General features: G+C 37.0%; 1 protein-coding gene across 22 annotated transcripts in view; it reads left to right on the forward strand.

Annotated features, from left to right (window-relative positions):
- Positions 1-26,702, forward strand: part of GALK2 (galactokinase 2) — a 136,503-nt gene that overhangs the window by 28,142 nt on the left and 81,659 nt on the right. For 11 of the 22 annotated variants that reach the window (XM_073800947.1, XM_073800946.1, XM_073800948.1 and 8 more), the window contains 4 exons: positions 2,010-2,133; positions 2,404-2,451; positions 6,130-6,220; positions 9,019-9,165. In XM_073800947.1, the coding sequence (XP_073657048.1) occupies positions 2,010-2,133; positions 2,404-2,451; positions 6,130-6,220; positions 9,019-9,165 (410 nt within the window). The remainder of the gene's footprint in view (positions 1-2,009; positions 2,134-2,403; positions 2,452-6,129; positions 6,221-9,018; positions 9,166-26,702) is intronic. The other 11 variants (XM_033851658.2, XM_073800958.1, XM_073800941.1 and 8 more) reach the window with 5 other exon arrangements.

Here is a 26,702-nt window from a genome sequence, read left to right on the forward strand (position 1 = left end):
TTCTCTGAATGTTTGACATAATTCGCCTGGGAAGCCATCTGGTCCTGGGCTTTTGTTTGTTGGAAGATTTTTAATCAGTTTCAATTTCAGTGCTTGTGATTGGTCTGTTTATATTTTCTATTTCTTCCTGGTTCAGTCTCAGAAGGTTGTGCTTTTCTAAGAATTTGTTCATCTCTTCCAGATTGTCCATTTTATTGGCATATAGTTGCTTGTAGTGTAATCCCTCATGATTCTTTGTATTTCTGCAGTGTCCGTTGTTACTTCTCCTTTTTCATTTCTGATTCTATTGATTTGAATCTTCTCCCTTTTTTTTCTTGATGAGTCTGGCTAATGGTTTATCAATTTTGTTATCGTCTCAAAGAACCAGCTTTTAGTTTTATTTATCTTTGCTGTTGTTTCCTTCATTTCTTTTTTTTTTTTTTTTTTTTTCCATACGTGGGCCTCTCACCACTGTGGCCTCTCCCACTGTGGAGCACAGGCTCCAGACGCACAGGCCCAGCGGCCATGGCTCACGGGCCCAGCTGCTCTACAGCACGTGGGATCCTTCCGGACCGGGGCACGAACCCGCATCCCCCGCATCAGCAGGCAGACTCTCAACCACTGCGCCACCATAGAAGCCCTCCTTCATTTCTTTTTCATTTATTTCTGATCTGATGTTTATGATTTCTTTCCTTCTGCTAACTTTGGGGTTTTTTTTGTTCTTCTTTTTCTAATTGCTTTAGGTGTAAGGTTAGGTTGTTTATTTGAGGTGTTTCTTGTTTCTTGAAGTAGGATGTATTGCTATAAACTTCCCTCTTAGAACTGCTTTTGCTGCATCCCATAGGTTTTGGATCATCGTGTTTTCATTGTCATTTGTTTCTAGGTATTTCTTGATTTCCTCTTTGATTTCAGTTCTGCTAATTTAAATATGTGTTTTCTACTTGTGAGCCACTGTTTTATTTTATTGTCTTTTTGAGGGAAGTTTGGGAGAGAGACAACTTCGAAAACCACTTCTCCATCTGTCATTGTCAATCCATTAAAAAAAAACAACCCTAATTTCTTATTTTAAAGGACACATCAATATAGAAACAAAAGGCTTGCTATTTGTAATAATATGTAGAATAATATTTATTTAAAAATGTAATTAGGCAGTTGAATTGTCTTTTATTCATTTTATGTTTCTTAGTTGCTCAGTGTCTGCCATAGAACAATCACATATACAAACCTGTCCTGGCGAAACATGAGTGAGATTGCTTAGCCCGTCTTTCTTGAATTGTTGTTTTGTTTTTAAATCTGATGAATAACAACCTTCAGTATAAATGGTAATTTGGAGAAAACATTGTGATATAATAGGCAAAAAAAATTCCTGCTGGTGATATATAGAGGAATTAGAATGAAAAGGAGAAGAGAATAGTTTGTTTTCTAAATTTGCTTATTATATATAAAATGGTGCAGGTTAAATTTTTTTCTAGCTTTTTCTTTATCCTAGCTATGTCTAGCACATTTAACACAGCTAATCAGTGCCAAGCTAATTTGTTCGGCATTTGGTTAGGCCACAAAGATAAATAAAGACTTCACCTTTACTGAGTTCATTGGCTAGCAAGGAAAAGAGTGGGACTCACATAATGTTATTATAAGTGAGAGGGTGCTAATGGCTTCCATTGTTCATATTTTAAAAGTTAATACAAATGAGCAACAGAGAAAGGAGACAATGCATTTCTTGATGCTCCACATAACTAGTCACTAAACATAAATATTCAAAGATGATTATTAGGAGTTAGAAAGTAGAAAAAATTGTGAATATTTAAAGAAGTTGAAAAATTAACAGAAACTAATAACTAATATATAATACTTATTCTAGCAAAAGTTCCTGGCTCAGATGTTAGTGAGAGAAAGCAAATTGTGTTACTTTCTGCCCTTAGTATTTTTATTTTCTGTTAAATCCTGCCTTGTGGTCATTTTTCTTGTATGTCAACTTAGTTGAGATTCATATGCTAGCAATGATAAAAAATGCTTTCTCTTTATTCTAGGAGAGCATATAGATTACTGTGGATATTCTGTTCTTCCTATGGCTGTAGAACAAGATATGTTAATAGCTGTGGAACCTGTGAAAACACACATTCTCCAGCTGGCCAATACCAATCCCTTGTACCCGTGAGTACTTAGAATTGCTACTGTGTGTAATGGTGTGTGTGTGTGTGTGTGTGTGTGTGTGTGTGAGTCTATGTGTGTTTGTATTTGTACCCTAATGAATTCTTTAGGAGATAACAAATTTATAATAAGTCACTTAATTTATTGATAATTTGTATCTGACTTCCAAAAGAATCTAAATTTCCCTATTTAATATTTGTTCATTTTGTTCATTTACTCATTTATTTAAGAAACATTTACTGAAGACTTACTCTGTGTCTGACATTGTTTTAGGTACTGGGTCAAAAAAAAGATGAAAATAACTCTGTCTTTGCCCAGAAGGTATTTATCATCTTTTGAGGTTAACTATCTCTAGTAAAGTCAGGGCTGGGGCCTTTCTTATATTACTAGGGCTCCCTCTAATTCTCTCATCATAGCATCTTAACATGCCGTATTGTCATTATCCGCTTACTTGCCTGTATCCCCCAGTAGATTGTAAGCTCTGTGACTTCAGGTACTGTTGCCTCTCCAATGCTCTACTCTCAGTGTCAAACATAGTGTCTGGAACATAATAGATGTATGTTTCTAGTACATATGCTTTATCAAGTTAAGGACATACTTTTTTGTTTTTAATTCTTGGTTTGTTAAGATTAAAAAAAATCATTAATGGGTATTGGATTTTATTAAATGTCTAGTCAGCATTGAAGATCAGTTTAAAAAATATTACAAATTACACCAATGGATTTTCTTTTTAAAAAAAATTTATTTTTTTATACAGCAGGTTCTTAATAGTTATCCATTTTATACATATTAATGTATACATGTCAATCCCAATCTCCCAATTCATCCCCCCGCCCCCCGCCCCTCCCCCCACCCCACCCTCCACTTTCCCTCACCAATGGATTTTCTAATGTTGAACTGTCTTTGCATTCCTGGGATAAGGCCTACTCGCTTATAATATATTATGATGGATTTGATTTGTTAATTATAAAAAAAGATCTTGGCATATAATTGCTACATTATATTTTTGGCTTATTGTTCATTGGACAGTTTGCCAGCAATAATATTCATTCATTCAGCAAGTATTTTATGTGTGTCTATACCAAGTTGTGCAAGGTAATAGAAATTCCTGACTTTTGTATGAAACTTATTGTAAAAGATCTTTTTTCTATTTATTTTGCATGATTGAGAATATATCTTATGTACATTTCAGACCCTTTAAAGAAAACCTTACATTATCTCAAATATAATTTTGTGTCATTTTAAACCTTTAAAACTGAGTCCCATAATTTGTCATATTGATTTACTCAGATTCATTTAACATTCCCACCATGGTGCATGTGGGAATTCCATTTTTTTTCACAAAAGCAGAGCCTGCAACAGACTTGGAAGGAGGTGTTTGGGAAATGATCCCAGGAGCAGTATTAAAAAAGGATGGAGACTGAGTTAGGGAAGCAGAGGTGAATTATCAAGGCAGGTAGCTCCTGCTGTAGGTAAGGGGCTTCATTCCACCTGAACCCCTAGGAAGAATGCAGCATGCCTCCCAGAATTGTCCACATATTGTCTAGCATGCATTGCATAATTTCTTTATTCATCATTGATGGACATTTAGATCATTTCCAGCTTTTGGCTATTATGAATAATTCCGCTGTGAATATTTGTATACAAATCTATGTGTGGACACATGTTTCATTTGGTAAATACCCAGGAGTGGACTGTCGGGTTATCTTTTTAAGAATTTGCCTGTTTTCCAAAGTGGTTGTATAATTTTACATTCCTACCACCAGTGTATGAGAGTTCCAGTTGCTTCACATCTTTGCTAACATGTCTTTTTAAATTATATCCACTCTCATAAATGTGTATCAGCATCACGTTGTGGTTTTTAAGCTATGTTTCTAATTCTGAAGGGGCTGGCACTTTTTAGCTTTTGCTTTGATGTTTCTCATCTAACTTCCTACATTTGTGCAAATTCCCTCCTCTACTTTTCCTAGTATACCACCACCCCTGTCCCCTGACTCGTTCCTGGTTTTCTTTTCTTTGTGGTGACTTCCAAGATCTGCTTATCTAGGAACAGAACTCATTCAGTTTTGCTAACATAATCTTTTCTACTTTCCAAATTCTGTGACTTCTTGTTGACTCTAGGCAGTAAATTTTAACTCCTGCGGGTGATACTAAAGTGCTTGTGAGCTGGAGTCAGACTGTGTGTGTCCCTGGAGAGTCACTAAACCTCTCTGAGCCTCCAGGAAAGGCTCCCCTTTCCACCCTAGTGTGCTGACTATAGAAATTGCTGTGTGGTCAGGCCATTCAAGATGGCTGTTCTCTTGCTCTCTGTACATCCACTGCTCCACCAGTCCCTGCTTCACCTGTACCCTAATTATAGAGCTTAATCAGTTACTACCCCTGTGCTTGCCCCCTACCCCAGCTGCTGGTTTCCTTGGTAACTGATGAGCCAGCCTGACCTCAATTCCACTTATAAATGGTAGCTTCCTTCTCCCCAAGTAGCAAAGATTGCTGCCATGTCTTGCCTTCTGTCTGCCGTACACAATGGGGTGTTGCTCCAGGATGTTTTGCTGCAGACCTGTAAGATGCCCTATCCAATAAACCATTGATGTCTCTGTCACTGTCTCCAGCCTCTTTTTTCAGTCTCAAGGCTGGGCAACTACAAGGTTTGCAGGCCTGCGGGGTGCAGCCCAAAAGATGCCCTCTTGGCCTTGCATCCCACCTCATATTACACACCATCACATGACAGTGGTATGTGATCATGATTTGTGTTCATGCTGTCTCGGCTAGATTACATATGCTTAAAAGATAAGCCCGTTGCCTTTTACCTTTATATTCCTGTGAATGCCTTGCACACTTAAGTGGTCATTCAGTATTTTTCTTAGGACATGATATGTCCATGTTATTAAGATAATGCATGGAAGGCACCTACCACAGTGACTGTCACATAGTAGATATTTAGTAAACTATATGAAGAGCACTCAGTCAATATGGGGAATGTTACTTATTTCCTCACATTTAAATTGGTTCCCCCCCATTTCACATATTTTGTCCTTTGGCTGATTTAGACGCTTACTGTCTTTCATTTTGAAATAACTTTTGACTTTGAAGGAAGTCACAAAAATAGTATAAAGAATTCCCACATGTCAACTGATGTGTCCTCAGGGCATCATATCAAGGAGGCACATGATTGATGTTCCTTTAACTGTTGTTAATTTTGATCATTTGGTTGAGTTGTCTGCCAGATTACCATAAAGTTACTATTTTTTTTCCCTTTGCAGTTAGTATCTGGTGGGGAAGTACTTCAAATTTATATAAATATCTTGTTTCTCATCAAATTTTTACTCAGTAATTTTAGCATCCTTTGATGATTCTTTCCTGAAACAATTATGGAGTTTGCCAAATAATGATTTTTCAATTTCCGTCATTTCTTCTATTAGTTGACATTTTGCTCTAAGGAATAGCTTCCCCTTCTTCTTCATTTAGCTATTTATTCATTTGTTATTTTATATCAGTGTAGATTCATGGACTCTTATTTTATTCAATGAGTTATGATCCATTAGAATCATTATTTGTTTTGTTTGTTCCTTCTTAAACTGTGCAGATGTAAAATCTGATGGGTGGTAGAAAGTGTGGGGAAAGGAGGCTTTGAGTACTTCTGTTCTAGTAAGAGGTGTGCCAAACAGCAGGCCCAAAGGATAAGCATTTATGTGGTTTACAGCAGCTTAATAAGGACCATCATGAAATAAAAAGTGGGTAGATTATACTAAAATATATTGGGTCCTCTCCTTTTCAGGAAATAAAAAGGGTCAGTTGAAAGTAGTTTAGTTATTAAGGTCACTACAACTTCTCTTAATTTTTAGCAGCTGGAGATGTTTGTTGTTTTTGTGAAGTACGAATATGGGAAGTAAATGGAAAGTGAAATTTCAGTGTCATTGTCTTGGCACAAGATGGCAGCAGTTAGCCATCGATTCTGTAGCGCAAAGCCTCTAGAATTAACGGTGTCATTTGCTTTTGCAGGGACTTCAGTACTAGTGCTAATAACATCCAGATTGACAAAACCAAGCCTCTGTGGCACAACTATTTCTTATGTGGATTTAAAGGAATTCAGGTAAATCCGTTTATCAGGCACCTACTAGCAGTTGAGGTTATGATGTGTATTATATCAAGACATTTTATTTACTCTATCATTTTTGTCTCCTTTCAAGGCTAACTGATGTTTCTGTTCTATTTTGCTAAATAATGTATTTCAGGGAATTGGGTAGATGTGACTGTTTCTGGGTGGTGTTCATAGGGGGCTGTAGTGACTGTTCATAAGGCAGGTGCAGGTGCATCTGACAGACACCTTTCTAGTTTTCAAATCTTTGTTCAAATTTTCTTTCGAAAGATACATTCTAGTAATATTATTTACATTTTGTTCTAGGGATGTATAGGTGTATATTGTAATACGATTTAGAGCTGGACAGCCCTGGGTTTGAATCTGGGCTCTACCCTGCTGTGTTGATTTAACTTCTTAAGCCTCAGATTTGTTATCTGTGAAAGGATGTTATTATTATCCCAACAAAGAATTGTTGCAAGGATTACACAGTGCTTGACACATAGTAGGCACTAAATAAATGGAAACTTGGTATTGTTTTCTGATGTATAGTCCTGTACTCTAATTTCTGATGTATAGTCCTGTACTCTAATTATCATTGTTCTGGTCTTAGACTTCCTTCCTTCCTTCCTTTCTTCCTTCCTTCCTACCCCCCCCCCTTCCTTTCTTTCTCCCAGACACATGGTAACAACTTACAGGAAAAGTTATTGGCAGGTTTTAAATCTTCAAATCATTTGGCTTGTCACATGCATTAGTGAGAATTACAGTATTTGGAAGCATTTGCTTGGCAAATGCAATTTCATATTCCTTATAGCAACATGCCTTTTGTAGCATATGGATAAAGTGACCTAAAGAACAAATGTTGCTTTGTGTTGTATTTGAGAATTTCAGGTCTTACAGCTTTCCTTTTCGATTTGACAACTTATGTGCAAAAGCAGGTCTGTTTAATAAATGTTTGGCAGAGAAGTAATTTAAATGTTAGCCTGTTAAGAATCCTTCAAATTCAAATACTAGAAAGTTCCAGAGGATAATCTGTTTATATTAAATTGAACATGTTATCCTTTTGGGATAGCGCTATTACTGAATTTGGCAAAACCCATTTGCATTTTGAATCTGTTGTACATTTTAATTTAAACATTGCGTGATAAGTTTGTAAGTATGATTCACATTCAAGACACCCTGTGGATCAGTTCATGGTTAAATATGTAGCGTTCTCCAAGGATTTTTTTTTAAACCAGCTGTCGGATGTTCTGTACGAAAGGGCATTGGCAACAGCAGTATTTTAGTTTATAATTTGTTTGTATTTCTGGAAAGGAAATTTTTAGGTGGTTTGAAATCAAGAAGAGAAGTACATCCAACCGAATCTCTTCTTTTGTGGTGGATGAGTTTTGCCAGGTTAGGGGAAAAAAGACAAAAAAAATAAAAAGGAAAAAAACAGTCTTTTATTTGCAGAGTTTTGTTGTTACTTTGGCTATTCTAACTAGTTTATTGAAGTTTCTCTGAAGAATAATATGTATGATGGAATGCATAATTATGTAATATAATAGTATTTTTACTTTGGTCTTGAGCCGTTTGAGTAATTTGTAAACATGATGGTACTTTTTCTTGAGGAAGAGATGACCTTGAATTTATTTATTATTTTTTTTTTTTGCGGTACGCGGGCCTCTCACTGTTGTGGCCTCTCCCGTTGCGGAGCACAGGCTCCGGACGCGCAGCCTCAGCAGCCATGGCTCACGAGCCTAGCCGCTCCGCGGCATGTGGGATCCTCCAGACCAGGGCACGAACCCATGTCCCCTGCGTCGGCAGGCGGACTCCCAACCACTGCGCCACCAGGGAAGCCCTGAATTTACTTTAATTTTTTGATTTTTTGAATTTGTTTTTAATCCTAAACTACAAAGGATATGATATGATATCATCCTAAGTGTCCTCATCCTAGGTATTCATCTAAGTATCCTAGAGCTTTCCATCTTGAGATCAGAGTCTGATTATTTCTTTGGACTTTCCTATTTGTAGAAATAGAATTTCCCTGCTTTGTTTAGAGTCTGCATTCTCAATTGTGGCTGAATTCTAATTTGGCTGTCTTGAAAGCTACCATATGGCTAATTTGTATCTATAAACCCTAGTAAAAATCTGGATTTCCTCATATAGCTGACTTACATTAAATCACAGTGACAGTATGCTGGCCCGGGTTTCTGACCACAGTGAGAAGTTCTCAACCAGAAATCAGAGACCTGGATCCTACTTCCAGCTCCCTATATGTGATCTTGAGAAAGTCTCTTAATCTGCTGGTGCCTAGGTTTTTCCATAAGTAAAACAGAACTGAGAAAGTTTGGAAGGTCCTCTGAAGAAAAGTATTCCATAAAATACTCCATAGAAACAAACCACGGCTTAGTGTTAGACTTTTACAATGACAGAGTGTTGGGATGTGCTACACAGAGATTTAACCTGCCTCACTAATAGTTGTGTATTTCTTGTCTTGCTACTTGAATTATAATTGTTTAATATTTTTCCATATTTGTTCAAATCAATTAATATTCATGAAAAAGATCATTCAAAGCAATTTTAGGAAATCGATCAGTAGCTTTTTGTTCAACAAAGTAAAAATTAATCTTCAGATTATAGTGCCCTGTGGCCAAGAGCCATTAAATAAAATGTCATGTATGGACTCGGCTAGATTAGGTTGCACAAGTTGTTTCTATAAGTAGCATAATAAGTCCATTGATAGACTTTTGCTCTCTGAGGAATGAAAGAACTTTCCGCTACTCCTTGAATCCAACCAAAGTTACTAGTGCTATTTTTCCTTCTATTCTTAGGAACACTTTGGTCTTAGTGACTTGACTGGAATGAATTGCTTGGTCGATGGAAACATCCCACCGAGTTCTGGCCTCTCCAGCTCCAGTGCTTTGGTCTGTTGTGCTGGCTTGGTGACACTCACAGTGCTGGGCATGAACCTATCCAAGGTAACCAATTTGAATGAGTTAGCCTGACAGAACCCGTTCTTTCTAAAGTATTAGCATCTGAATCTCAAAATTAGAACACCTTTCTTTAATTGAAAAATTTTGTCTTACCTGAAAGGACTGCACACGTGGGCATGCATTGTAACTTAAGTTCTGCTTGTGATAAACCACAAGGTAGTTGGTACCTTTCAAAGAGTAAGCAAACACGTGAAGAGCTGTATCAAAATGCTCTTAGATTAACTAGGGAGATTGAATGCATGGTTATCTTTTTAGATCACCTCATTAACAAATTAGCTTTAGAGAAAGAAATTCTAGACTTCATAATTGGGCCTACTTATTTTCACCCAGAACCTTCAGGTAAATACTTGACAAGCAGTGGGTAAAAAGGGTAAAGACCAGGAAATAAAGGAACTGAACAGCATATCTGTTTATGCCAGCAGCTTAGTCACTGAAACAGACTTTTAAAAAAATTGTTGCACTGCAAAGAAGAAATACTTATTTAAAGAAGACATAAATCCTACAATAGGTCAGAAAGCCTCAACTTTACAAGTTCACATAAATCTCTGACTGCAGTTCAGAGCAGGTGTGCTCAGCTTTAATTAATGTTTTGGAGTTCTGGTTCAAATAAAATATTATCATAGGTCCTTTTTTTATCTCATGTACATACACTACCAAGTTTACAGATGGTTTAGGAATATAGATTGGGCATCGGGCAGATCAAGAGAAAGTCAGCCACATGCTTTAGTCTTCAGACTGCTTAAACTTTCACTTTGAAAATTTTGTATGTAAGAGAAAAGAGAAAAATGAAGGAGAAAGCAAAGGCTCAGATAGAATTCTCTTTAGCTGTCATGTGTAACTATACAGGAATTAGTCCTTTGTAAGCAATGGCTCATTTGGAGGTAGGGTACCTTATTTGTTGTTATTTGTTTTTTGAGAGGAGAGAAAGTAAGGGAAAATAAGTCCTTATGTAAAATCTGCTTCCACTGGCACTGTGTTTAATCCGATGGTTTATTTGTTTATTCATTTGTTCATCATTCAGCCCTTACTTATCTAGTGACAACTTTGTGCCAGCTAATGTTCAAGGCATTGGTGATATAATAGGTATAGTTTTAACCCTCATAGTACTTATGATCTAAAGAGGGGAATAGAGACATGTCAATAGGCAACAGTAAGAGAGTGTGATAAGTGGATAAGTCGTGTGCTATGGGAGCAGATCTAATCCACATTTAGAGAACATAGGACATCTAAGCTGAGACAGGGATTAATAGATATTAGTCAAGAAATACTGACAGCATGATAACACTGATAACATTGGATAGGCATGTTTCAGGCGGAGGAAATATCATGTGAAAATATCTAGAGTAAGAGTGATCATGGCTTGTTGGAGGAAATATAAGAGGCTCAATTTAGCTGAAGCTAAATTTGAATGACAGGGTAGGAGACCAGATGCTGGGCCTTGTAAACCAGTGTTGAGGAATTTGGGCTTTATCTGGATAGCAGTTTGTAAAACCATTGTAGCTTTCAGGAAGAGGATAACACAATCAAATCTATATTTTAAAAAGACCACCCTGGCTGTATTATAAAATTTAGATTTGAGGGTAACTGTATTAGCAGTAGAGAGATGCCACTTCTAGGGAAGTGGCAGTGATAATGGGGAGAGAATTAGATGATAGATTTAAGGTATATCTCAGACAGAATCAATAGGATTCGATTGTTGATTGGATGTGGGACAGCAAAGAGTCAAGGATTATACCCTGGTCTCTGGCTTGGTGTGCTTCAGTGGGATAAGGAATATAGATGAAAAAATAGGTTTGAGCGGAAGGCAAAATGTTGAGTATGAGGAGTATGTGGGCACACTGATGGAGTTATACTGTTTAGTTACAAACAATATCTCTGAAAGCCAGGAGTAGTATTTGGACTTGAGGTGGTCCATTTGAGAGTCATTAGTATATAATTGTTTTTTTTTTTTTGCGGTACACGGGCCTTTCACTGTATGGCCTCTCCCGCCGCGGAGGACAGGCTCCGGACGCACAGGCCCAGCGGCCATGGCTCATGGGCCCAGCCGCTCTGCGGCATGTGGGATCCTCCTGGACCGGGGCACGAACCTGCGTTCCCTGCGTCGGCAGGCAGACTCTCAACCACTGCGCCACCAGGGAAGTCCTATAATTGATTTTTGAAGCCATAGGAGTGGAGGAGAACATCCAGTGGAAGAATGTAGACACAAAGTTAAGGAAGAATAAGACAAGTTCCACAAGCATGAACATTTGAGGGATGGACAGAGGAAGAGATGTCTACCTGAAGAGACTGAGGAGTAATCAGATAGGAGGAAAACTAGAAAGGATGGGCAACAGCAAAGACAAAAGAATATTTCATGAAAGGAGTAGCAGTGGTGTCAGATGCTGCTGAGAGGTTAAGTAAGATGAGGATAAGAAATATCCATTGATTTCAGCATCAAAGAAGTTGAAGAAAACTTTGGCAAAAGCAGTTTAAAATAGGAATGGATTGAAGGGTTTATGAGAGGTGAGAAAGTAGAAAATTTCAGTGATACAAGAAGTCTAGATATGCCTGGAAAAAGAGAGAATCTGGTGTTTGTGGTTGGGGCTGAGGTCAAGGAATTCATTTCTTTTTAAAGGGAGGATTGGTGAGATTTATTTTTTGCATTTTTCTGGCTTTCTGATGGTAGAATATTTAAGGGAAAAGAAGAAAAGATAAAGAAAAAGAAACATTGAACCTTTGGAATTAATTCTGGCTGTCTCTGTGTTTCAAAGTCAAAAATAGCAAATGTATTGGATATAAAAACAGACACATAGATCAATGGAACAGAATAGAGAGCCCAGAAAAAAACCCATGCATATACAGTCAATTAATTTACAACAGAGGAGCCAAGAATACATAATGGGTAAAGGACAGTGTCTTCAGTAAATGGTGTTGGAAAAACTGGATGTCACATGCAGAAGAACAAAACTGGACCACTGTCCTATACCATACACAAAAATTAACTCAAAATGCATTAAAGAGGTGAATGTAAGACCTGAAACCATAACCAGAAGAAAACATAGGTGGTAATCTCCTTGACATTGGTCTTGGTGGTGATTTTTTTGGATTTGACAGCAAAAGCAAAGGCAATAAAAGGAAACAAAACAAAACAAAAACAAACAAACAAAAAACAAATAGAATGACATCAAACTTAAAACCTTCTGCACAGCAAAGGAAACCATCAACAAAACGGAAAGGGAAGCTACTGAATGGAGAAAATATTTGTAAATAATATATCTGATGAGGGGTCAATATCCAAAATATATAAAGAACACATACAACTAAATAGCAAAAAACCCAAATAATCCAATTAACAAATGGGCAGAGGATCTGAATAGATAGTTTCCCCAAGAAGACATACAGATGACCAAAAGGCACATGAAAAGATACTCAACCTCACTAACCATCAGGGAAATGCAAATCAAAACCACAGTGCAGTATCAGCTCATATCTGTTAGAAAGGCTATGATAAAAAGGATAAGAAATAATAAGTGTTGGTGAGGATGTGGAGAAAAGGGAACCCTTACACACTGTTGGTGGGAATGTAAATTTGTATACAGCCACTGTGAAAACAGTATGGAGGTTCCTCAAAAAAATTAAAAATAGAACTGTCATATGGTCCAGCAATTCCAATTCTGGGCATTGTATTTATTTGAAGAAAACAAAAACACTGACTCAAAAAGATACATGCATCTCCATGTACACTGCAACCTTTTGTACAACAACCAAGATAGGGAAATGGCCTATGAGCATTGATGGATGAATGGGTAAAGATGATGTGGTGTATACATATACAACGGAATATTATTTAGCCATAAAAAGAATGAAATCTTGCCATTTGTGACAACATGGATGGGACTTGAGGGCATTATGCTAAGTGAAACAAGCCAGACAGGGAAAGACAAATACTGTATGATTTCACTTTTATGTGGTATCTAAATAAAAATAAATAAACCAAGCTCATAGATACAGAGAACAGATTAGTGGTTGCCAGAGGTGTAGGATGAGGGGTGGGCGAAATGGGTGAAGGGAGTCAAAAGGTACAAACTTCCAGTTATGAAATAAATAAGTTATGGGGATGTAATGTATAGCATGGTGACTATAGTTAATAGTACTATATTACATATTTGAAAGTTTCTAAGAGAGTAAAACTTAAAAGTTCCCATCACAAGAAAAAAAATTGTATAACCATGTATGGTGATGGATATTAACCAAACTTGTGGTGATTTCATTTCATAATATACACAAATATTGAATCATTATGTCGTACACCTAAAACTAATATAATATATGCCAATTATACCTCAATTTTTTAGAAATTAAAAAAACAAAAACAAATGTACTTTACCCGAACTATCTGACTCCATTGCCTAAAGGGAACAATATGTATATCCTAGTTTTCCATGCTAGTCTAAGTTGTACTGACAATTCTTATATTTTCTAGGGGCTGAGCATAATTGTTTGGAGAGTTTCTTTGCTGTAGTAAGATGGAATCTTGACTGAAAGGAAGCCCCTAATTTGTCCAAAGTCTTTAGTTAAGTGCCAACTGTATACTTGACTCATAAAAATTGTAGAACACGAGACTCAAGGGACTTTAGAGATGAGCTAGTTCAAAATCTTTTTTGTTTTTTTTGCTGATGTACAGTATCAGTCAGTGTCTCCATAGGAAACAAATGGCACACAGGGTATAACTGAAAGGAGTTTAATAGACTATTTACAGAGGTGTGGCCAGGATCAAGAGAACCAATTAGGAAGAGTTCTCTTTCTAAGCCAGAAGCCATTATACTTCAGGAGCTGCGGCTATAGAGTAATGTTGCCAGAAATGCATCGAGGTAGGGAGAGTGAGATGGGTGGGAATAGCAGTGAATGGTGATGGGCCAGGGGAGTAGTTCACAGAAGTCAGTCTCCTGGGGTACAGAGAAGTGTGAGAATGGAGGGACAGGAAGGCAAGCAGAGAATAGCCCACCTATCTGATAAGAAATTGTCCTGCGAGACATTGGTAACTAATGCCCTTCCAAATGATAAATAATCCCCTCCCAATTATATGTAAATTCAGTACCCGATTCAACTGCAGACAACAGTTACTGCAAATGGGATATGATAAATAGATGTGGATCTTGTTAATTTACTAATAAACTAAATGTTGCATGACTGAAACCAGTAAAATAAGATGACTAGTTACCCAGAAAGTCTGGAAGACAAATTATGAATTAAGATGTAACTGACAGAAGAGTATGATGTAATAAAAGACCTGTGAAATAGAAAAGCTAGAGACTCCTGGTTTCAAAATGACAGAATAAAGACATATCTTCTCTTTCTTTACCTCTCATTCATTGTTCTTTTCTCAAAAAATCATCCCCAAACAATAGGGAAAACAAGAGAAGAAGCTCCATCTTTGATAAATCAAGGAGACATAAATAACCCTAAACCACACGATACAAAGATGGAAAGTGGGTGGAAGGATGGTGCATGACTTCGCACAGTAGAAAGATCAGAGCCAAGTGCCTGTGGAGGGAGGTGCAGATGGAAAGCAAGCTGACTCACAGCTCTCTGGAAAAGCTTAGGAATTAGAGGCACTGGGTATCATAGGAAGCAGGGTGACATGGTGGGTGGGAATTTATTTGAAAGTCTTTATGAGGAGCAGTTAGACCCTCAGAGTCCACTCTTACCTGGCTAAATAAAGAGATCTTTCCCCCCATCTTTGCAAGAGTTTCTGGAGAAAGAAAGATTATCTGGACTTGGGGACACTGAGCACTGAGAAAGGCAGGACCAGAATAGAATTGAAAACTGGGGGATTAAAGGGTATTCTGCATCTGAAAAGTGCAACTCCCTTCCTCTGGTCAGCTCTAGCATACTGGCAGCCTCACCACTGCACACCCCACCAGGAATATTGAAAGATCCTTCTCAGAGGAAATTGAACCATCCTAGAGAAAAGACCTATAGATACTGATGTTTGGTGACCCCCTTCCACAAAAATTCTCCAGCTACCCTATGACCATATCAGAAGCCCATTTACAAAGCTTTTAATCAGCTTTTTAGTGACTCACTCTTAAAGATGATAGGGCATCAAAAGATAGTTGGACTTTGGAAGAAAGCCTCCAACATGAAGTAAACAAAGAGAAAAGGAACTCAGAGGAAACAGACAATGGTGAGAGCAGAAAAATCCTTCAAAGAAGTCATGGTGTCCTCAGAGAGATAACAGGAAATGTTGCAAAAGAATGTTACTTTAAAAAAGGAACAAACAATAAGAAAGAACTTTTGGATATTAAAAAATGATAGCTTAAATAAAAAGTTCAGTAAAAAGATAGGAAGAATTCTGATAAAGTAGGAAAAAAAAGAGATGGACAGTAAGAGAGAGAAAGGTAGGAAAACTTATAGATAAATTCCAAAAATACAAGGAGAAACAGAGTAAATGGTCATTAGAATAATAATAACATTATTATATTAATTATATAATAATAATATTATTATTGTTATTATTTTTGCCTCGGCCTGTGGGATCTTAGTTCCCTGACCAGGGATTGAACCGAGACCATGGCAGTGAAAGTGCCAAGTCCTAACTACTGGACTGCCAGGGAATTCCCAGAAAATTATTTTTTTGAATAACATTTTGCCAAAATGAAAACATGTATTCTCAGTTTGAAAGGTGCTCATTGGGTATTCAGCATAATAATGAAAGAAAAACAAACCAAATTATACCTCAGTTAAAAATTTTTTTTAATTTAAAAAAAGGAGGGCTTTGGTGGCACAGTGGTTGAGAGTCCGCCTGCTGATGCAGGGGATGCGGGTTCGTGCCCCGGTCTGGGAAGATCCCACATGCCGCGGAGCGGCTAGGCCCGTGAGCCATGGCCGCTGAGCATGCACGTCCAGAGCCTGTGCTCCACAACGGGAGAGGCCACAGCAGTGAGAGGCCCACGTACTGCAAAAAAAAAAAAAAGAAAAAGAAAAATGAAAAAAATTTAATTTAAAAAACGAAAAATAACCCAAAGTACATCGTCTGGGAATTTTGAAACTTGAATATTAGTAGAAAACACTAAAAGCTGATTGAGAGAGCACGAGAAAAGAAGGGAGAGATCACAATCAAAGGAACAGGAATGAAAATTACTTTATTAAAAATAGCTTTGGAAGATAGAAGGCAACAAAGTAATGTCTTCAAAATATGAATGAATTTTAGCTTAGAATAAATGAATTGATCAAGTTTAAGGATAGAATAAAATAATCTCAAACATGCAAAATCTAAAAGTCTACAGCATGTAATCCACCAAAACTAGGGAGTAAACCAAGAAAGAAGATGACATGGGAACTTGGAGATGGGAAATCTAATACAGCAGAGAGCAGTTGGGTATTTATAGAACACTGGTGATGAGAAATCGCAACATAACATCCGTGACACCCAGAAGCTTAGAAAACACTGTGCAGATTAGAACCTGAAGAGGGAGGGAAAAAATGGAATTGATAAATCTTATCAGGAAAATAAAGAATTGATAAATCTGACACGTTTGAATGTGTTGAATATGGATTTAACCAAACTTTTTCAGCATAAATTTGTGGAGAAAGGTTGGGTGAAAGGTGAGTGTAAGACAGTTAAAATTCTCATTTACCATAATAAGAAGGCAGTAGGTGAAATTTAACATGGAATACCTAGGAGATAGTATTTCACTCAGATTATTTGATAATTTAAAGCAAGAGCTAGTTGAAAGTGTTTGACTCTTGGCACACTGCATTGGGGATGAGGGTGAGAGCTAGGGATTGCTTTTGTTGATGTCAGCCTTTTAGCTCCTTTGATCTTTTAGATTATGTGCATATATTCTTTTGGTAAATATTAAGAAAAGGATAGAGAGAAGGACTGAATGAAATGAAAGGTAAGAGGGGCAGTGGATGACCCGAATGACTGCCTTTGGGGGAACTGGAAGATGAAGATATGAGAAGAGATTCAATGAGTCAAAGTTAGAGATTGAGAACAGATGAGCTGCTGGACTTTGACCAAATCAGAAAGGCCTGGGGAGAGGCTTGTTGATGGGTTTTGGGTGAATCTAAGAATCCGAGAAAATACAGGCATCTTTCACTTAACAGCAGGAATCCATTCCAAAAATTAGATGTTCTGCACAAAATCATTAATTGGAGGCCTATTTCTTATTATTTTAAGTAGGAAAAATTATAATGCATTGCTCTTCAACTCAGACCTCTAATGTCCTACAGTCTTACAAAAACACAGTAAAAAGTTCCACTAAATAAGTAACAGAAATACAATGAAAAATACTTAAAACAGTTTTCTTGAACATCAAACAATTAATATGGTTGTTAACAAGTTTGCATAGTAGTGCACTGTGTCTTCTCTGTGGACACCTGGTATCCCAGTATTGCACACACTATTTTATTACCAACGTTGTATGGTCAGGCCACTCAAGATGGCTGTTCTCTTGTTCTCTGTACGTCCCCTGCCCGACCAGTCCCTGCTTCACCTAAACCCACATGACTGACCTTCCTGCACATGACTGACCTTCCTACATACATGCCCCACGCCCCAGCTGATGATTGTTGTTATCAAAGGAGTGGTGAGGGGCTTGCCCTTCTACTGGTTTCCCTGGTGACTAATGAGCCCACCTGACATCAATTTTCCTATAACTTGTATTCTCCCCTTCCGCTCCCCCCCGCCCCGCCCCCGAACGAAGACTGCTGCCACCATCCCCTGCACGCGGTAGGGTGTCGCTCCAGGACCCTGCTTCGGACTTGTAAGCTCCCCCATCCATTAAACCGTTGATGTCTCTGTTGTTGACCCTGGGCTCTTTCTTCAGTCTTGAATCTGGGCAAGCACAGGCCTTGTAGGCCTGTGGGGTGCAGCCCAAAAGTTGTATTTAGGTTTGGGGACATAAGTATATATTTTTCTTAAATAAACACCTTTCAAAAAGTATTGTACTGAGAGAGATATAAAGTCTATGCAGTCTGAGTATCAAAATCCAAGAGATGTTCTATCAGCAAAATGTTAGTTGGGGAGGCATTCTGTAAGGTATGTCCCTACTTCACTAGTTCAGGATTCAGGTTGCTGTAGACTTATGTCTTGTTTCTCTGTGTTCTTGGAGTTGTCCTCGGAGGCCAAGAAGAAAGGACCAAATTCCTCTTACAGATCTTAGAGACAGCTGGCTGGCTTGGGAAACAGGTTGCAACTCTAAAGTCTAGCCTTGGATAGGAAAGTGTGTTTGGTTGGCTTCTACCCACAAAATCTTCCCTCTGCTGGGATCTTGGAAGCAGCCATTCAGTGATATTTATTGAACACCTACCACATGCCAGGTATTGTTCTAGGCACCAACTGTGAACAAAATCTGCGAAGCCCCTGCTTTCAAGCCCCTGCTTTCATGCCGTGGAGCGGCTGGGCCCGTGAGCCATGGCCGCTGAGCCTGCGCATCCGGAGCCTGTGCTCCGCAACGGGAGAGGCCACAACAGTGAGAGGCCTGCGTACCGCAAAAAAAAAAAAAAAAAAAAAAGATATCTGCTAGAGCTAGGAAGAAAAACAGGCTGTGGAAAGGGGAAACTGCTATTTTAGATAGGGAGGTAGGAGAAATCTTCTCTAAGGAGGAGACATTTGGAGAGAGACCTGAGGGAGTGGGCAGAGAAGGGAGGCAGAAGGAACAGTAAATGCCAGAGACCTAAGGTGAAAGGCTGCTTGTCACGTTCCAGGAATAGCAGAGGCCTGTGAGGATGGGATGTGGTGAGGTGGGGAGAGGGCAGAGTGGTGGAAGGTGAGCTGAGAGTGGTGGTTAGAGGCCACATTGTGCAGAGTCTTCTTTGGATTTCATTCCAAGTCTAACAAAGCCTTTGGAGGGGTCTGAGCTGAGGATAGCAAGATAGGATTTACATTGATTTCAGTTCTTTCAGCTGGGGCCGCCACACTACGTTATCCTGGCAAGGGAGGAAACAAGTTTTTAAAAAAGAAAAAGAAAAGGAAAGGAATGGTCAGTGCCATTATGGAACATAAATACACATAGTGGAATACTAACGGAAGACTTAATAACTAAGTATCTATCTCATCCCAGGTGTGAAATATTTTATACGTAAATGGGAAATAGGGTTGTAAGAGTGGCCCCTTGGTAAAGTTAAACGGGGAAGATTTTAAGTAAGTGGTGAGTTCTAAAAAAATTTTAAAGGAAAGGAAGGCTGTGTCTTGACACAAAGTACTGGGAGGGGCCCAAGGGCATTTCAGGCAGAGTGAACCCATAAGTGCATTATAACAGTTCTCTGAGCCAGACTTATAAATATGTGTCAGCTGAGGCCTAGAAATTCTTATGCAGCCTCATGAAATTCCTTTTAAAAAGTTATTTGACTACAGGGATGTTTCTAGTTGCTTAAGTCCCTGAACAGATTCAGTTAACTTAATTTCAGGGGCAAATTAATTGTGTAGACATGGGTTGATACTATTTTCAGAGGAGGGTTTTTGAAGTTTGAAATCCATACTGTGCAAGAGACCATTGAGGTTCAGAAGCAGAGTAACTGGAATGTCCGAAGTTCTGTGCCAAATATGTCCAAGTTTTTATTTTATAAGTTTATAAGACCTGTTTCCTTGAGAAAGTTTAAAGATAATTTTTCTTTGCATATAGCTACATTTGAGTTAAATATTTCTTGGCCTTCAGAAAGAGACCTTGTGCTTAAAAAGTAAAGGCATTGTCTACATTACAAAATGAAAAGACTCTCACAATTATACAAAGGTTTAAACTACGATTTAAAGATTTTAATGGCACTTTGCTACACAGTATAAGAAAAATCAGAAAACAATTTGCACTGTCACTAATTATTATGTTTAGAAGTCCATGCAAAGACATTGTTTCAGTTTGCTTAGAATAACAAAAACCTCATCCATATAATGGTTAAGGAAAATAGTAGTTTAAAACATTCCAGCCAGATGTTGACTGCTAATGAACTGCAGCAGCCTGGCCTCTGAGAAGATGGTAAATCCAGAGTACAGTCTTCGAAAAGAATCTCTTAATTAAGTGTTGAACATGGACTGAAGCCATGTCCTCACTGGTACAAAAACCAGGAGGGCTTAGAGTGAGTACTGGGTGGCCTGTGTTTAAAAATGTTTGAAAATTTAAGTTACTATTGTTAATTAGTGAATATAAGACCATTCACATGGTATTCTCAATAAAAAAGAACCAAGTCTCTTTCAGTTATGTGGGATGGTGTTTGTATCTCTGGTTATATTCTTTTTTAGGAGTAGGATTGGAAATGGAATCTTTCATTGAATGATTTGGAGTGATTTGGCTTCACTTGGATGATGTGACTAAGCTATTTGATTGCAGGTTAGAAGCCTTGCTTCACAGAGGTTGTTTAGGTCACCTCTGTTTTTCTTCCATTTCCTTTCTTAGGCTAAATGCGTGTTTACCTTTAGCATAAACGAAGGCAAACAAGACTAATTAGGGAGAAGCAGTTTGGAGGAATATGGGTCACTGTTTCCAGAGTGGTTTCAAATGAAACCATTATTGCTGAAAATTCATATGCATGCCTGGTTGTGTTATGAAATTTTGTTGTGATTCTTAGATTCTTATCATTATTAGGTCACCATGTTTTGAAGCCTCCACGCTTTGACTTGCACACTGCACTCACAGCAGTGAGTTAAACATTATTCAGTATTTTAAGAATTAACTGGACCAATGCAGGTGTATTGATACACCACGTATGTGCATAGCCCTTACCTTCTACCTTTATTATATGCAGTTAAAAGATAAACAATAAAAATACAAGGGTAAATAATCCCCCCAATTCAGAGGGGTTTGTCATCTATTTCCATGCATTTATGTTTCATACAGATGATAGTAGCCAATTGATCAACATTTAACCCTAGGCTGACCCCCAGACTAATATTTGATAGAGTAAGCAGGACAATGAAAAGCTCTCTAGACCTTGTCCCCCTTTGTGACCAATTTGCTCTGTAACTTGGATGAACACCCCCATGCCTCAATTTCTGTTTCTAAAATGAGAGTAAGAGCAGCTGTTTCTTTAAATTCACAGGGGTGAATCAGTTACATTTGCCGAATACTTCCAGTTCTCTGACCTTCCTGATAGGATATTTTGGAAAAATTTAGGGGAAGAGTTTAGCAAGAAAATAGGTAAGGTAGGAAAATAAATTAGTAGTCAGGGAAGAGTTTGTAACTGCATGGAGATTTTTTAAAGTGTATTGGTGGTCACGGGAACAGTAAGGAGACAAGCTGTATCTGTAGATACAAACTGTATCTATTATAGACAAACGCAAAGTAACTCAAGGGAAAAGGTTAACTAATGAAGACTATTTGAGACATGTTCTGAAGACACAAAGATTTGGAGCTTGCTACAGAAAAATATGGACTTAAAGTTGTGCTAGAATTTGTGTGAGAGTAATGCCCCCCCCCCCTTTTCATTAAGTACCTAGATGTCTTATATACATCATCTCTAACCTTGCTTTGTAAAGCAAGTTTTATTATTTCAGTTTTGCAGAGGAAAATATTGAGGCTCAGAGAATTTATATAATGTGACCGAAGACAAATTGCTTGTGAATGGAGTTATCTGGATTCCAGCTCAGGTAGATTTGATTCAAAGTAGATGCATTTTCCACTCAGCCATGCTGTTACCTATGGTGTAATGTAATCAGTATTGCAGACATAGGGAGCACACTGGAGACGGGTCCAGCCCTAACATTCTGTGATCTTTCTGGTGTCCTAAAATAGATGGAAGTGAATTATAATTTTTCATGTTTATGCCTAATAGTGTGAATTGAATGTTTTTCTATAGGTTGACAGATTTTATACTCTTTGGCAAGATAATGATTATTTTCTTAAATCCTGCTATATCCAAAGTGAAGGGTTGGATGCTTAGGATACAGAAAACCCTAGGTATAGTCCTTAGATTTAATTCGTTTACAATTTAGTTGGGGATACTGGATTAACATAAAAATAGGAACATCACACAAAAGTAGCACATACAAATTCTCCCAAAAAATATGAAAAGAGAGAACATTTCCCAACTTCTTTTATAAGGCCAATATAACCTTGAGATCAAAGCAAATGTGTTACCTTGATGCCAAATCTGACAAGGACATTACAAGAAAAGGAAAGTACAGGTCAATCTTTCCCATGAGCTTAGATGCAAACAATTCTAAACAATATTATTAGCAAACTTAATCCAGTAATATAATAGGATAATATATCATGGCCAAGTTGAGTTTATTCCAAGAATTTCAAGTTTGATTTATTAACTGAAATTGATGTAATTTACCATGTGACAGAATAGAATGTGGTAATCTTGATAAAGGAAAGCATTTGATAAAATTTAATATTTGTTCATGATTAAAAAAAACCTTCAGCAAATTAGAAATAGAATTCAGTATGGTGGCTACCTTTGGGAATTGGGGAAGAGAAATGGTTAGGTGGGGACATGAAGGGACTCTCTAGAGTGCTGGCAATACTTCTTTCTTGACCTTTCTGGCTGTTATATGGGCATTCTCTTTGTGACAGATTATTGAGCTTTATTTTATGCTTTTATGTACTTTTATGTACTTTTCTCTGTGTCTTATATACTTTAAAAAAAAGTAAGACTTCCTTCAATCTCAGAACCAGCCACTGTTAAAGATTTTTTTATGAATCCTCCAGAAATACTCTATCCACTGTAATCTATACATATGTTTTCCCTTTTGGTGATATACATAGGAACATTTTATGTGTGTAAATACAGGGAAAAATATATATATATATTTCCTTTTACTTAAAAATATAAATTGAGAATTATTCCATATCAGCGCACATACATAATCTTTTTAATGTAGATTCTTTTTAATGGCTTTCTTGTTTAATATTATATGGGTATACCATAATTCATTTGGCCTTATAATTGGACACATTTTAATACTTAATAATATTTCTTTACAAGGATATACTATAATTTATTTAACTAGACTTTTATGATGGAAATTTATGTTGTTTCCAATTTTCCACTATTATAAAAAAGCTCTGATGCATATTCATGCACACAATTTTTTTTCACACTTGATCAGTTCTTTCGTTAGCATAAATCCTAGGACATAGAATTATTGGGTTAAAGACATTCTCATTTTAATAATAAATAAACTTTATTTTTTAGAGCAGTTTTGGCTTCACAGCAAAATTGACTAGAAGGTACAGAGATTTTCCATATACCCCTTGCCTCCACACATGCATAGCCTCTCTCATTATCAACATCCTTCACCAGAGGTACATTAGTTACAACTGATGAACCTACACTGACACATTATAATCCCCTTTTATATTATGGTTCACTCTTGATGTTGTACAGTCTATGGGTTTGGACAAATTTATATAATGACATGTATCTACCATCATACAGAGTAGTTTCATAGCCCTAAAAATCCTCTATGTTCTGCCTCTTCCTCCCTCTCTCCTCCCTAATTCCTGGTGACAGTTGATCTTTTTTACTGTCTCCATAGTTTTGTCCTTTCCAGAATGTCATACAGTTACAATCATAGAGTATGTAACCTTTTTTGATTGGCTTCTTTCATTTAGTGATATGCATTTAAGTTTCCTCCATGTCTTTTCATATCTTGATAACTCATTTCTTTTTAGTGCTGAGTAATAGTCCATTGTCTGTTAGTAGATAGACACAGTTTATCCCTTTACCTACTGAAGGACATCATGGTTGCTTCCAAGTTTTGTCAGTTATGAATAAAGCTCCTATAAAATCCATGTGCCAATTTTTGTGTAGATATAAGTTTTTAACTCCTTTGGGTAAATTGCAAAGAGTGCAATTGCTGGAATGTATGTTAAGAGTATGTTTAATTTTGAAAGAAACGGCCAAACTGTCTTGCAAAGTTGCTGTACCACTTTGCATTTTCACCATCAATGAATGAGTGTTCCTGTCGCTCCACAACCTTGCCAGCATTTGGAATTCTGGATTTTGGCCTTTTTAATAGCTGTATATAGGTATTTCATTGGTGTTTTAATTTGCATTTCCCCAATGATATGTGACGTGGAGCATCTTTTCATATGCTTATTTGTCATCTGTATATCTTCTTTGATGAGGAGTCTGTAAGGACTATTTTTTAATCAGACTATTTGTTTCATATTGTTGAGTTTTAAGAGTTTATTGTATATTTTGTATAATAGTCCTTTATCAGATATTTCTTTTGCAAATATTTTCTCCCAGTATGTGGCTTCTCTTTTTATTCTCTTGACATTGTGTTTTGTGGAGCAGAAATATTTAATTTTAATAAACTCCAGGTAATTAATTCTTTCTTCCATGGATTGTGCTTTTAGTGTTGTATCTAAAAAGTCATTGCCAGATCCTAAGTCATCTAGGTTTTCTCCTATGTTATCTTCTAGGAGTTTTGTAGTTTTATGCTGTACATTTAGGTCTGTGATCCATTTTGAGTTAGTTTTTGTAAAGGTATAAGGTGTGTGTTTAGATTCATTTTTTTTTGCATATGGATGTCTGGTTGTTCCAGCATCATTCGTTGAAAAGACTATCTTTGCTCCATTATATTGCTTTGCTCCTTTATCAAAAGATCACTTGACTATATTTATGTGAGTCTATTTCTGGGCTCTCTAGTGTGTTCCACTGATTGAATTGACTGTTCTTTTGCCAATACCACATTGTCTTAATTACTGTAGCTTTATAGTAAGCCTTGAAGTTGGATAGTGTCAGGCCTCCAATTTTATTCCTTTCCTGCAATATTGTGTTGACTATTCTCGGTCTCTTGCCTCTCCATATAAACTTTAGAATCTGTAAATAACCGCAAACTAACTTACTGGGATTTTGACTGGAATTGCATTGAATTTGTAGATCAAATTGGGGAGAACTAATGTCTTGGCAATGTTGAGTCTTCCTATCCATGAACATGGACTATCTCTCCAGTTATTTAGTTCTTTTATTTTGTTCTTCAGAGTTTTGTAGTTTTCCTTGTATTGATCTTGTACATATTTTATTCAATTTGTGGTTAAGTATTTCATTGTTTTTTTGCTGCGCTAATGTAAATGATATTGTGTTTTAAATTTCAAATTCTAGTTGTTCATTGCTGATATATAGGAAAGTGATTGACTTTTGTATATTAATCTTGTATCCTACAGCCTTGTTGTAATTGCTTGTTAGTTCCAGGAGTTTTTGGGTGGTTGTTTTTTTTTTTTTTTTTTTGATTTTCTACCTAGATAATCATGTCATCTGTGAACTAAGACAGTTTTATTTCTTCCTTCCTAATCTGTATAGCTTTCATTTCCTTTTCTTGTCTTACTGCATTCACTAGGACTTCAGTAGGATGTTGAAAAGCAGTGATGAGAGGGAACATCCTTGCCTTGTTCCCGATCACTTTAACTTTTGAAATTCATTGTCAAATTGTATTCTAGAAAGATTTTACCAACTATAGGTGACTCTTGAACGACACAGTGGTTAATCTGCATATAATTTCTAATTGACACTCCCTATCCCCATTTCCTTCACATCCATGGATTCAACCAACTATGGACAGACTATGCAGTACTGTAGTATTTACTATTGAAAAATACCCATGTATGAGTGGATCCATGCATTTCAAACCCATGTTGTTCAAGGGCCAATTGTAATATGCAGCAACATTGCGTGAGAATCCATTTCCCCACAGCCTTACTAACACTCTATCAATCTTTTAATTTTTTTTCCCAGTCTGATAAATGCTGTCATGGGTATATCTTTGATTATTAGATGGATTAAATAACATTTCCATGTCTTTTATTCGTCACTTGCATTTTTTTTTTTTTGACTCTGTTGTATGTCTACTCAGCTCATTTTCTCCTGGAGTATTCATTAATCATCTTCTTATTATTCCATAAGAACTCTCTTTCTATATATTAAGCATTAATATATTATATGTTGTACATATCCATCCCTTTTCAAACTAGTTTTCTGTTTGACTTCTTTTAAACTAATAATTCTGGGGCAAAAGTCACTGTAGTCATATTTAAACAGGCACATAGGATGAGATCATTGTATGTACATTCAATTTTATCTTCCTTGAGTTGAAAATACTCTACACCCTTTAATTTCATTTTAAAATAAAGCACTTGGACACAAAATAGGCTGACAGACTCAGGGATTTTTTACAGTTTCTCAGGAATAAGCCACGTGCTTCATTAAATGAACCCCAGGGCTCTGGTCCATCATATGTTTGACCTTGTATCTTTAGAAGCTTACTCAAGGGAACTAAAATTGTTACTGATTTGTATTGTAAGTAGGAATATTTTCCTAATAGTAAGATATGTACTTTTGAATCATGAATAATGCAACTTAGCATCTGTTTAGCACTTAGAGAAATTCAAAAAACTTTACAATGATCCATATGCCAGGCCACTTAACTCTATAAAATAAGGTCTGACTGCCAGCCTCTTAGACCATAGTCCTACCTCTCTCTCAGAGACTTCTTGGAGCCTAGCTACAGGATTATTTACTTGACACTTTATGGTATATCAAAAAGATATGGCAGATTTTTACTTTTATAACATGTTAATGTTGCCTTTACTTCC

Source organism: Tursiops truncatus, chromosome 2, assembly GCF_011762595.2.
Source record: "Tursiops truncatus isolate mTurTru1 chromosome 2, mTurTru1.mat.Y, whole genome shotgun sequence".
In the NCBI taxonomy this organism is placed as follows: Eukaryota; Metazoa; Chordata; class Mammalia; order Artiodactyla; family Delphinidae; genus Tursiops; species Tursiops truncatus.